The sequence below is a fragment of the Lethenteron reissneri genome, chromosome 27 (genome assembly GCF_015708825.2).
Source record: "Lethenteron reissneri isolate LAM-NWPU_2019-01 chromosome 27, ASM1570882v1, whole genome shotgun sequence".
Lineage (NCBI taxonomy): Eukaryota > Metazoa > Chordata > Hyperoartia > Petromyzontiformes > Petromyzontidae > Lethenteron > Lethenteron reissneri.
Window position 1 is genome coordinate 12,918,292 of NC_083805.1, and position 13,693 is coordinate 12,931,984.

The following is a 13,693-nucleotide window of genomic DNA, read 5'->3' on the forward strand; positions in this document are numbered from 1 at the left end:
AGCAATGAAGTGACACCCATCCCTCACTGGTGGTCCCGAATCAGTAATGGAAATTCTAAATTCCCATGGCACTTAACAGTCTATCTTTGGAACAACCACTGTTGACCTCCTACAAAGTGGCACTTATTTCATCAAACCCAGAGACATAGATGACTGGGTCGGATCCTCACCCGGGACATGATCTCACAACCATCTGGTTGTGAGCTAAGCACTGTCATCGCATGCTGGGTTGTAAAAAGTGGTCGCCTGTAAAAAAACGGATTACTACCTGCGTAGCATTTTGTACGCTTGCTCCAAAGGTGTGGATGGCAGCACATGCAGTGTTATTGATTCCGATTGTCATCACGCGCCGTGCCCACCTCGGCCCCTTCTCTCGTTCGGCGCGCAGGCAACATGGGTCGCGTACGCACCAAGACGATCGAGAAGGCGGCGCGGGTGACAATCGAGAAGTACTACACCCGCCTGGGCAATGACTTCCACACCAACAAGCGCGTGTGCGACGAGATTGCCATCATCCCCAGCAAGCCGCTCCGCAACAAGATCGCAGGGTATGTAACCCATCTGATGAAGCGTATCCAGCGCGGCCCTGTCCGTGGCATCTCCATCAACGTGCCCGAGGTATCGGCCCTCGACCATGAAGTGATTGAGGTTGATCCGGACACCAAGGAGATGCTGAAAGTGCTGGACTTTGGAAACCTGTCCAACCTGCAGGTCACTCAGCCGATTCTGGGCATGGCCTTCCGGTCGCCGCGGATCTATAGTGACATAAGAAGGGAGGGGCTGCTGGGGGCTCTGGGACCCTAGGCAACCCAGACGCTTAAGCCCCTTGGCGCCAGGCGCTGGGATCCCAGACAACCCAGCCAGTTAAGCCCCTTGGCACCACCAATGGGGGGGGCTGTGTGTGCTCTGTGGGATATCTGGGGGCGCACATAACCCCACCCCTCGTTGGGGACGAGGCATAAAAAGGGCAGCTCCCTGGCCGATCAGGGCCAGTTGTAGCTCAAGACCCAAGACCCAAGACCAGCCATCTCAGGACCCTGGGACGCTGTGAGGGCCAGTGGTGGGACTCTGGAACTCCCGGCTCAACGTCCTTGTGAGGGCGAGTTCCAGAGCGTAGCCACAGTAGTGTATCTAGGCTGTGTACCTAGGCTGTGTACCTATGCTGCAACAGAGTATCAGGACTGTTGGAGTGTTGGATTGTAATAAAGAAGTTACCTCTACAAGTGTCTCCGGAACCCATTACAGATCTAAGACGCATTCATGTTGTGAAAAATAAAACAATAAAATCCATACTCTTTGGTTTTTTCGGTAAAGTCACGTAGGTTAAAAAAGAAAACAAATAAATTAAATCACGACGTTTCGGATACAGTAATTTTGCTGTGACGGTTCCACCTGAAGACGGAGGCTTGTGTTGCCTCCGAAACGTCGTGATTTAATTTAGTTGTTTTATTTTTTCACCTACGTGACTTTACCGAAAAAACCCAAAGAGTATGGATCCTTGCAGTCACGAAAGCTTCAAATCTAGAATAAAATCCATGCTCGACTGCAGCATCGGTGAGCGATAACGAGCTGAGTGAGGCAAGTGAACTTTGACACAGCAGGAGACACTGGACCGACTGGGTGGGCCGCTCACGACCAACTCTCCGCATGTCGTGCAGGTTGGCAGTGGTGCCCATAGACACGTACTGGCTAAGGCAGATTGCAGGTGACTTGTGCCCTCCCACATACAAACGTGGAATGTTTTGTAATACCGTAGGAAATGAACAAGGAGTGACACTGCAGATGAGGCACATAAGGTCAAAACAATATTCAGAGATTTGTTGCTTAAAAAATCGTTACTGGATAACATTATATTCTTGGTTCTTTCGGTAAAGTTACGTAAAAGGGAAGTAATATGTTTAATTTTTAGTATTTTATTATTTCCCTTCTCCGTGAATCCCTGCAGTCACGAAAGCTTTAAATCGAAAAATGGATAATATTAGTTTGAGAAATCAATGGGCCGATGGAATAAAATGTATTATTTATATGTGAAGACACATAATCTAGTTCTGCTTTTATATACGTGATTTAACCATAATACCCTACCACACATAATGAGTTGGTCTACAATACGATCTTTTCGTTGAACATTGTCCCATCGTTTAGGTGCAGTGCACCTGCTGATAACGTCTGCAAACTCAGAAGCATTGTTACTCTTAGGTTTTTTCGGTAGTCACGTAGGTAAAAATAAAAATAATAGAAATAGAAATAAAATTATAAATAGTTTATTTTATTTCTATTATTATTTCTATTATTTTTATTTTATTATTTATTTTTTACCTACGTGACTTTACCGAAAAAACCTAAAAGTATGAATCCTTGCAGTCACGAAAGCTTAAAATCTAGAATCAGAAGCATTGGTTTAACAAGCATGACTTTCCTGATGAGACCCAGAAAGACAAAACCGGTCCTGAGTATACTTGCTTAAATAAATACTGCGGGACAATATTGGTCAGGAAAGCCAACAGGCCAATAGACTAAAACATATTTCTTTCTAAGTGGAAGCACAGAACGGAGTTTTACTGATGCAGTCCTGTGCTGTGTATTTTATACGTGGGCTCACACGCCCAATACGATTCATAATTGGCGTCCCTGAAGCAGTCATAACTTTAGCACGTTTAATTCACGTGACACTTATATTCACGGCTGTGTCGGATGGATGAGGATTTACTCCACAATTTTTACACGACTTAACCCGCAAAAAATATTAATTACACTGTATATGTTTTACCCATAATTCCCCACAAGGCGTAATGAGTTTGCAGTGAATTTAGCTGACTCAGGGCACACACGGACAGCTGCAAATGTGCACGACTCAGATAACAGGAGCAGAAAGCAGAGCGCCTCATCAGCCCCCACAGGTCACGTGCCCTGGCGGATCAATGCATGTAAACAAGAACAGCTGAGGGCACCTGCAATGTGTGACTTGAGTCAAAGACGGTGCCATACAATATATTTCATGCATGGATGTTTAATAATTAAAATGGAACATTTTAATAATATGACACTCCTCGGTGTCTATGACACGAGCAGCATCTGTCACTCAGTCACAAAACAACACTTGATTCTAATGTTTCCCAAATAAAAAATTGTGTTTGCTTTCGCAGACCTTTACTGCCATGACTTAAATTTGCAGTTTATTTGATGTCCTCCATTATGTTATTTCAGCTTAAGAATCCCTTGAGATGGAACATCTCGTTTGCAAGGGTGTCCGTGGTGTCAATTCAAACGTAAACACATAACCAAACATACGCATACATTGTTAATCTATCACTTGTAAATATGCCTTTATAAATGAACATCAACCCCAGTCAAACACATCGATAAATACGTAATTAAATGGTACACACCACCAGTTCAAATCGAATGTACTCTGATGAATGATGTAATTAGATCAGTGTGTTGCGAATGACCCATTGATCATAACCTGTTCTGCCCTGCTCTGAAGAAGGCACAGACTCAAATACACAGATCAGCACCACATACCGCGCAATGCCCCCCATTTACGTCTCCCCATTTTACGTCGTTTCGCAAACACCATGACCCGATTTACGTCGCTGACAGCATCGTCCGTCCTTTCTAGTTACCCGTCGCCTCTCAGCCTTCGCCCTCCACCTGCCCTGGACACCAACTACTTTGCGTCACGCATATATACGTTGAGTGCACTCTAAGAGTGCAATATTTTATTGATGTACCGTGTTTTCTTTTTGATAGTGGACTGTATCTCGTTGTACTCTGTATAATTTGTGCTAAAGGTTACAGCTGTACACTTTTGAGTGCAGTGTCTTTTGAACATTTCATTCAATGCAACGTTGTGGGCACGCGATCCTCCTACGCGTGCTTTAAGCGATAAGGGTGTCTATGTGGCCAAGAGACGGCGTGAAAGTGTTCCTGTACATATCGTAGAAGTGAAAGTTCGATGTTATTCGCCACTCCTGTGAGTGAGTGTGTGGAGAGCGGTGGCGCAGTGGTTAGCTCGCTGCACTGTGACCCCCGACGGCTCGAGATCGATTCCTGCTCACGGCCACCAACACCGGTGAGGATTGTCTGAACCGGTCCTGGGCCTCCCCTAGGTCGACTCGGTCTCAAATGAGTTACCTGGTGCTGTGTGTAGAAAGATGACCATCGGGGAGGTAAAGGCGGCCGGGCGTGGTGTTGGTCACCCACGCCCAAGTGTGCCATGTTGGCCTTCATAGGTGCTCGCTAACAGCACTTGCCCCAACAGTCGGTTAAGGCTACACAGGGGATCTTTGTCTTTGTTTTGGATATACGAGTGAGTGTGTTTGTTTTTAGTTTTTTACTGCTTCTATGTTACCATTGCTTGCTATGACCCAGAACTTCCCAAACTATTGTCAAATATTACCCATTTTTTTACGCAAGAAAATGCCTACGTATGTACTATATGTTGAACTTATTTCGCACCGTACGTAGCCAACCGTGCCAATCGGAGGTGCGGGGGAAGGACAACAAACTAAACATAAAAAATCAGTTCTAGATTTGAAGCTTTCGTGACTGCAAGGATTCATACTCTTAGGTTTTTTCGGTAAAGTCACGGAGGTAAAAAAAAATAAAATAAAATTACTAAAAGTAATAATAGAAATAAAATAAAATAATAAAGAAAAGAAAATAATCTATTATTACCTTTAGTAAAAAAAATTACCTACGTGACTTTACCGAAAAAAACCTAAGAGTATAGAAAATCAGTTTTAAAGAAATGAGTTTTCAATCTAGATTTATAAGTGCAAAGCTCCGGTGACTTGCTCATATCTAAAGGAAGAGCATTCCAGACGGCCGCAGAAGTGCATCTAAAAACGCGCGATGCATTGCCCGGTTTTTGTTCGATGCCTCGCCAAAAGCCGCTGCAAGGATGACCGTAGTTCGCCTGATGGTGTTATGCTTCTTGACGAGATCAGCAAGGAATTGTGGTGAATTAGTGGCAAAGACAATGTGCTTACTGGTTGCGAACTTATCTGTGCCAGGAGATGGCAGTAGCGCGCGTGGATTTTGTCTGGCCAGGCATAAGCATGAAACTGTTGCCTCCAGATGCATGCGCGTCTTCTTCCCATCTTTCCCTCCACGTAAAGAATACGTATTTTATACACATCCAGACGGATACATTGCTTCCTGGTAGTGCGTAATTTCAGGAGTACTTGTTCAACTTTTGCGATAAGGATTGTTATGTCCTCAGATAATGGCTCTTTATCTATCAAAGCCTCAATAAGTCTCACTACTAAAGCAGTTCCTAGTTAGATTTTCTTTCGTGGCCAATTCCTTGTTGGGTTATTGTTAATATGTTTAAAATTAATGTTTAGCAACAGGTTGTCCTTTTATCAACAAAAAAAGCCAAATATGCAGTCTACTTTTTGAGGTTTTGAGTACTTTTTCAAAATAGGCACATTTCAATATTTAAAATGAATGTCAACATGATACATATTGGTGTTGAAATTATAAATTAATTTTTTTCATCTATTATTAGCACTTCTATGATCTACAATTTCTATTATCTGTGCTCCTCGATCGATCCGTCATGAGTATTTGCGACCTATTTAATTACATTTTAACGAAAATAAATTATATTTAAATAAAATTCAAGGCTAAGGCCCACTGAGCTACATAGCTCTTTTTTCCCACGCGACATGGCCCCAAATGATAAATCAACGAAGTGGCTTATCATGTGGAAATCTATAGCAGCCAAATACTTTAAACGCCTGTTTCTAAATGTGGAGGGAAAACCCAGATGACCCAAAAAAAAATCTGTGTTTTTGTAAAAACCAAAAAATTGCTATGTTCTTGCAATTCCACTATAAGCTTTCAAAATACTCTATATGCCAACAACTTAATAAGTCAAGTAATGTAATAAAATTGAATGCTTTAAATCAGCTAACTGTATTTCTAACTTTAAAATTAACAAACTTTTCTGTTTTATTCACCTCACGCAAATGCTTACATTCTTAAATAACAACAGCTGCCAGAATAAAATATGTCACTTATATATCTTGTTGTTTGAAATACATCAGTGTTTATGCTTTGCAGCAAAAACACCACGCTGTGTACACGTCCTGGATGGAAACTTGTTTGGAGTGATGCCATTATTGTTTTTATACATATCTGTTCCTGATATATGATACAGTGTTGCCACTTCGCATTCGTGTTTTTGTCAGGATGCTCTGGCTTCTTTTCACATTAATTGGCCTTAAATATCGTAATACATAGACTACAGAGGTTGGTCAATTGTTGTCAGCACCTGGCTGAACACAACTCATTTGTTAAAAAGACATGAATATTCATAACGTGCATTAATTATAAAAAAAAAACCTGCAGTCGTATGAATTTCACCATGGACAACTTTTAAATTCAGTACTTTCACGTGTTTACCTTAAGCGAAGCCAATACGGGCCATTATACTTAAACTCTTAAGTGAGACGATGGAAACATTCATGTTTTCAACGCTGCCTCCAAGGAACGGAAAAGGGTGGTGTCGATGGGTGAAATTGTAAGAAACGGAAACTCTCCTCACGGTCTCTAGGCTCAACGGCCAGGAAAAGACGCACGGGTGTGTAGGCATATGTATGGCTTGCAAGTTGTGTTTTTTGGCATAGCAGAGCCTAGCACAGGCGTCAGTAGCATCCGCAGCCGCATGCGGCTCTCTAAGGACTGCTTCGTGGCTCCTGACACTGTAACTGCAAAGTAAAAAAAGCCACCTAATTATTTGAGATGAACGGTGGAACGTCTAAAAGCCTAACAATCATTTGCAACGCGGCATTTACAAATCACTGTGCTTGTGCTGTTCTTAAAATAGAGATTACAAAAAAAATATGGTTTGACGTTATTCGTTCAGTACCATCTTTTGTTCATATTCTTGGTTCTTTCGGTAAAGTCACGTAGAAGGGAAATAATAAAAATAAAAGATAATAAAAATTCTCACGATATTTCGATTGCAACACAAGCAATCATCATCAGGTGTGAAAACTAAAGCAAGACATTTTTTAGCTGATGATGATTGCTTGTGTTGCAATCGAAACGTCGTGAGAATTTTTATTATGTTTTATTTGTATTATTTTATTATTTCCCAGCTACGTGGCTTTATACCGAAAGAACCAAGAATATGAATCCCTGCAGTCACGAAAGCTTTAAATCGAAATCTTGTGTTCAACTTTGTTGTCATGCTGGACCCCTGGCCCTAGTGTAATGCGAGCGTAAATCGGGTTGTTGCTGGGCTCTGGCCCAATCACACGGCCCGGGATATTGGGGGGCGGAGCCTGGTCTGCGGGGCGTATGGGAGGGGCCACCGTTCACCTCGGCTCCAATGGGAGGCGAGGTGAATGGGGGCGGAGCCAGCAGGGTAGTATGGGAAGGCCGGATCTGACGTGCGGGGAATGGATATAAGTGGGAGCCCGGAAGAGATCGTGGCAGTTGGGGAAGTTAAGAGGCTGAGCCACGTTGGGTGGTGAGAGGAGATCCGCGCCATCGGCCACATGGCCGAAGGACCTCAGCACGCCGTCGGCCAGCGGTGTGCGGAGTGCGGGAGTGGAGGAGCTAACGGAGGAGCGTGCGCGGCACGCGAGAGGAGACGCTGGTCCCTTATCAGGACCAGCGGGGTGTGAGGAAGAGTGGAGGAGCTGACGAGGGAGCGCGTGCGGGGCGCGCGCGAGACAACGCTGGTCTGCGGAGGAGACCAGCGGGGTGCGGAGAAAGAACCTAAATAAAAGATAAACGGAGACCAGCAGTGCCTGATGGAGTCTTTTATTACACTAGCATGGCAGCATTACACTGTCGAGCTTAAATCACAACTGCCTAGCTAGGAGTCAACTTCGCTCCCTTTGCTCATCCGAATTAACTCGGTGACATGAACTCAGGATGTTAAGATGTTTTATGTTCTTAAGAATTCTCGGCAAAAAATTTCTTAACTTCGTGTTAAGCAGATAGAAAATTTGCGTACGCACTCGTGCGTTAAAATGGGAAGGAAAGTATTCAATTTGCTGCCTCACCCCCCCGCCTCCCTTCCAAGTGATTCGATGAACAATTAATTAATTCATCAATGAGTAACAGTCCTCCCATAACCTCACAGCATTCCCTTACCCCCCACACACTGACGTTAATCCCCGCACCGACGTGGCCGGGAGTAAGTCCGCCGTAGGACGATAATAATACAAATTCCATTTATATTTAGCGATTCTCATCAAGGATATCAAAGCGCTGTACAGGACAAAGCAGCAGCAGCAGCAGCAGATGAACATAATATTATAAATACATTTTAAGAATCCAATTACTAAACGAACTAAAAATTTAAGAAACGGAGGCATATAAATGTTATTAAGACGCATTTTTTTTACGTCCACAAACTCAGAGATTGTGATATCTGGTGGAAGAGCGTTACATAGACTGGGGGCTACACGGGGAAAAAAGCTTGGTCACCCATAGACCAAAGCCTCGACCTGAGAAATCAGAGAAGATCTGCCTCCCCAGATCTTAGGGACCCCTGACGGGGCATTGGTGGTGGGAGATGAGGAAACATTGTCCGAGATGTGACAAAACGTGATTGGTGGCTGGCAATGAGGTAACAACGATGGGGGAAAGTGGGGGGAGGGGGATTTGGGAGAAGGGGCCGTGGGGATAGGAGGGCACGTCGGAAGAGGGACGAGAGGAGAAAGCTGTGCGTGAAGGAGGGAGCTGGGTGTGTGACGAAAATAAAATAATCGGACTGGAACCCTTACCCCTCTCAGCGTGTTGGTGAGTCGAGTTTCCTCTACAAATGTCACGATCATTGGAGGCCGAGGGAGGAGGTTAAAGGTAAATATGCCGGTGGGAGACACAAACCCGTGGGAGTGAAAGAAGGGGGTGCAAGGGGGGGGAGTTGTATACGAGCCTGTAAATATTCCATTGGAACCTCCTTTGCCAGTAGCAAAATATGATAATTGTTTTTTTACCCTTTAATCTGGCAACAAAACTGACACCTTTTTTATACAAGTGAAGTATGGGAATTGACGGCAGGAACTTCTTGACGGGAACACACTTTTTATTAAATCTTTACGTGTCAAAATACAACGTGTGGTCTCCTTTCTTCCGACTTCACACTCCACTAATCTCGTGTAAACTCTAGGCCTCTGGCTACACACGATACCCTTCACTCGTGTAGACCCTATGCCTCTGGCTACACAATACACTCGACTCGTGTAGACCCTATGTCCCTGGCTACACACACTGCATTCGGCTCGTGTAGACCTTATGCCTATGGCTACACACACTACACTCGCCTCTGGGTTACACAGAGTCCCGGTCCCGTTAGGACAGCGGGACTAGGTACCGCAGGGCCCTAGGTCTTCATCCCCGTCTTCATTCTTCGCTGGTTACACACTGCCCTCACGCCTGTGTGCATCCCCTTTTATAGCCCCTGCTCACGAGAGACGGAGCTGATGCGTACGTCGACGTGAGCATCGCTCCTTAGTGAACCAATCACGACGCACTCTCTCTACGATCCGTTTTCCCCAGCGCGTGTTAACGCTCCTCCGCCAATCACACCGCGCTGCCACCCGGTCACTCCCTCTCAGCGCGTCACCGGCCCACAGCCAATCATTACCCCGTAACCCACGACCCCGCGCTGACCCCTGATCCTCCACCGTCAGCGCGCGTCACCACATACACAGCCAATCATTACTCGCTGGCATACGATCCCTCATCCCAGCGCGTATCACCTCTACATCACCCCCTCCCACATAGCTTGCAGCCGGCCCGGCTGTTAACCAACAACACAACCTAACGTCAACGCAGTAATAAAGAAACCCCACCCCCCCAGTGTGCCCCGTAACGCAACAACAACAACACTTAAATAAGAAGCAATATACAGCCCGACGAACAATACAGTAAAAGCGAACACCGTAAAACGAACACGCCAAGTGTCACTCCGACTAAACGGAGTGCCGAGGCGCTCCGGCTGCCTCGACTCCTCACGTGGTAGGTCACACAAAGTAGCGCGACCTAGCGCGAGTCCGTCTGGCCGGTCCGTCGTATGGGACGGGACGTTGGCGACCGTCCGGTGGCTCCGGCCGCTCAAGATCCGGCCGCCGGTGGTCGGCAGCTGTCAGTTCCGAGACACCGGGGTTTGCAGGGACGACTTGGGGCCTTGGTCGTCGTCCAGCCGAGGTCCCATGGCGCGCTGACGTGGGGCGCGGCAACCGGAGGCCACGTGGCCCCGGAGGCCGCAGTTATAGCAGGTGATGACAGTCGTCGGAGATCTCGGTTGCTCCAGCTTGCGGGCCGCTCGCAGAGGCGAACGACCCCCCGATCTCCAGTCCCCCGGTCGTCCCGCGATGAACGCCTCCTCTCGTGGGCTGACGACTTGGGGCACGGTGACAACTGGGCCCGGAGTTGAGGCCACAGCAGCGTTGCAGACGACTCCCTGTTTACGTTGAAGGACCTCGTGCGCTTGTATGCTTGTGGCGACCCGTAAGGATGAAATATCGGTCTCATCGGCCGTGTTGATGGGGACCCCCAGGTCCTGCGCCAACTTGAGCAGCTGCTCAAAAACCATGGCATCTTGGCCCTCCTCGTCCATACGAGGGAACGCGGCGTCGGCGAGAGCAAGCAACGCCGTGCGGTAGGCGAGCACGGTCTCCGTGTCCGCCTTCCGTCTTGCATAAAAATGATGGCGGCACGCCGAGGGAGGACCATAGACCTTGGCCATGAGAGCCAGCGCATCCTTGAGCGTGGAGCGGTCCGACCTGCGTGCGGACGTGAAGGCCGCGAGCGCGTTGTCGTCCAGCATAGCAGGCAGTGCCCGCAGTGCCGTAGCGTCGGACCAGGCGGACATCTCCTGATGCGCCAAAAATCTGCGCTGAAATTGGCTCCAATCCCCGCCTTCCGCCTTGAAGGCTGACAACGTGGGAAGGCGCTGCTGAAAGATGAAGTCGTCCTCCTCCTCGTGCTTCCTCTCTGCCGCCCCGTCGGTGTGTAAGATGGCGGCCCCATCGGCGGGTGTGTGATGGCGGTCCGCCGCGCGCGTTGGTGACGTCAGCGGACGCGCATGGAGAACCGCTGCCACGTGGTGATGGCCGTTCCCGCCAAAAGTCGGTGCAGATGAAATGGCGGGCATCGCCAAATCGTTTTGGCGGGAATCTGCAGGGCGACCCTGTAGAACGTCGGCCGCCGTCCCCGCTCCTCCCGACGAGCTGATCTCCGCCAGGATGGACGCGGCGGCGAGCAGCAGCTCCGCCAGACGGGAGTGCTCTTCGCGAAGCACGGCGTCAGTCCCCCGTCGCTCGTCCGGTGCCGTCGGCGGATCCTGCCCCGTGGGCAACTCCTCTTCCTCACCCCCCGATGCCAGCTGGCCCGCGTCGACGAGGTTGTCCCCGTGGTCAATCCCGTGGGTCCGACGGCTCCTCCTTGTATCCATGCTTGGAAGACCGTTTCACTTCTGACGCCAGTTGAAGTATGGGAATTGACGGCAGGAACTTCTTGACGGGAACACACTTTTTATTAAATCTTTACGTGTCAAAATACAACGTGTGGTCTCCTTTCTTCCGACTTCACACTCCACTAATCTCGTGTAAACTCTAGGCCTCTGGCTACACACGATACCCTTCACTCGTGTAGACCCTATGCCTCTGGCTACACAATACACTCGACTCGTGTAGACCCTATGTCCCTGGCTACACACACTGCATTCGGCTCGTGTAGACCTTATGCCTATGGCTACACACACTACACTCGCCTCTGGGTTACACAGAGTCCCGGTCCCGTTAGGACAGCGGGACTAGGTACCGCAGGGCCTTAGGTCTTCATCCCCATCTTCATTCTTCGCTGGTTACACACTGCCCTCACGCCTGTGTGCATCCCCTTTTATAGCCCCTGCTCACGAGAGACGGAGCTGATGCGTACGTCGACGTGAGCATCGCTCCTTAGTGAACCAATCACGACGCACTCTCTCTACGATCCGTTTTCCCCAGCGCGTGTTAACGCTCCTCCGCCAATCACACCGCGCTGCCACCCGGTCACTCCCTCTCAGCGCGTCACCGGCCCACAGCCAATCATTACCCCGTAACCCACGACCCCGCGCTGACCCCTGATCCTCCACCGTCAGCGCGCGTCACCACATACACAGCCAATCATTACTCGCTGGCATACGATCCCTCATCCCAGCGCGTATCACCTCTACACAAGGAGTCATGTTTGCATTGGCGTCATCTGGTCCAACATCATGTGAGACTCGGCTCTAAGAAAAGCTGTCTCGGGTGTGGACCAATCAATTTCAAGGACAGTGCACATACATTATCAGAGTTGTGTTTTTTGTTTGCATTTCGACTGCTTGTGGTTGTGGTTATTGCAAACATGATGCCTTGTATAAAGGTGTCAGTTTTTGAACCAGTTGAAATGGTAAAAACCCTATTACTATCGTGTGAACAAAGTAGATCCTTAGCAGATACAGCCGGTCCGCCCTGTCCCTCTATTCCCACGCAGATCCTAACGAGGTGGAACAGGTCGGCTAAGTAGGCAATGAGCCATAAAGTTCGGAGACTAAGAGTGGATACTTCGCGTTGTGTTCTGTTCTGTGGGCGACTCCACAATAGCTGAGCACCAGAGGTTTGTCGAACGGCAAAACTTTCTTTCAAAAGTGTTCCGCAATAGCGACCACTCACCCTCGGCGCAACAACACTGCAGCTCAATCTCACCAGCACGGAATCCGCCCAAATATAAATTGCGGGGACGTGCGAATGTGCACGTGGGCTCTTGCAAGTGCAATTCCTGATGACCATTGCATTCACTTAAAATAAAATAAAAGCCGCACCTGGCTACACGTAACTTAGGTTTCTCATGGCCAGTGTAAGGTGAGAAACTGCAACCAGCACATTAAATATGGCCTGTAGTGGTAGAGTGGTTTAGGGCACAACGCTTTGAACCAGACGACCCGAATTTGATTTCCTGCCAACGTGAGTGGCAGGTGATAACTGAACCGGGACAGGGCTCCACCTTTACGATCCCACATTCATCAGTGTGGTAAGGTATGGCCAAATCAGTGTGTGACACGATCAAAGAAGTGTTATGGTGATTCGTGACACGCCATAGGAAGTCTACCGTCCAGCAGCGCATTGGCAAAGGGTTGGCTAGACAGTCAACGATCACTGCCAAGGGATGTAATAACTAAATTTGACTCTGCTGATCAGTTAATATAAATATCAGCACTCACACTCCTTGAATCTCAAAAGCCCCACTCGTTATGTTGTGGCCTCTTACACACTTCCTCCACCTGCAACACCAAACTTGTTTTCTTGTTTTACAACAATATTATAAGCTGTGTTTATTACATGAGTGGGCTTGTGCAGGACACATAGCTGCTGGTCAATGATAATAAGTGGCAGCTGAGGTATAGAAAGCAACCGAGGATATTCATCGCGGTGGAGCAATGAAATTAGCTCATGTACAGGTGCTGAGTGGATTGCTACATCATAGGCTTGAGGAGGCCTTCTTCCAGTAATGGATTTACCATTGCTGCTGCTATTACTGATAATTTATTCCACGTCTCAAGGTTAAAAAAGGCATGCTGTGATATTAACCTTGTTTGTTGCATGTTTGGCCAGCATATGCTGCCTTTGGGAATACTCCGTGTTTGACAAAAGTTAATTGTCAGACATAATTGTGACTAAGCTTGTGTCATTACAGC

At 47.7% G+C, this 13,693-nt stretch overlaps 1 protein-coding gene across 1 annotated transcript; it reads left to right on the top strand.

Moving 5' to 3' along the window:
- Positions 1–371: 371 nt before the first annotated feature.
- On the top strand, positions 372–6,730 carry LOC133348418 (small ribosomal subunit protein eS17-like). Its single transcript, XM_061561214.1, has 2 exons — positions 372–760; positions 6,639–6,730. The coding sequence occupies exons 1-2, from the start codon at positions 394–396 to the stop codon at positions 6,728–6,730; spliced, it is 459 nt and encodes a 152-aa protein (XP_061417198.1). The 5' UTR covers positions 372–393.
- The last annotated feature ends 6,963 nt before the right edge of the window (positions 6,731–13,693 follow it).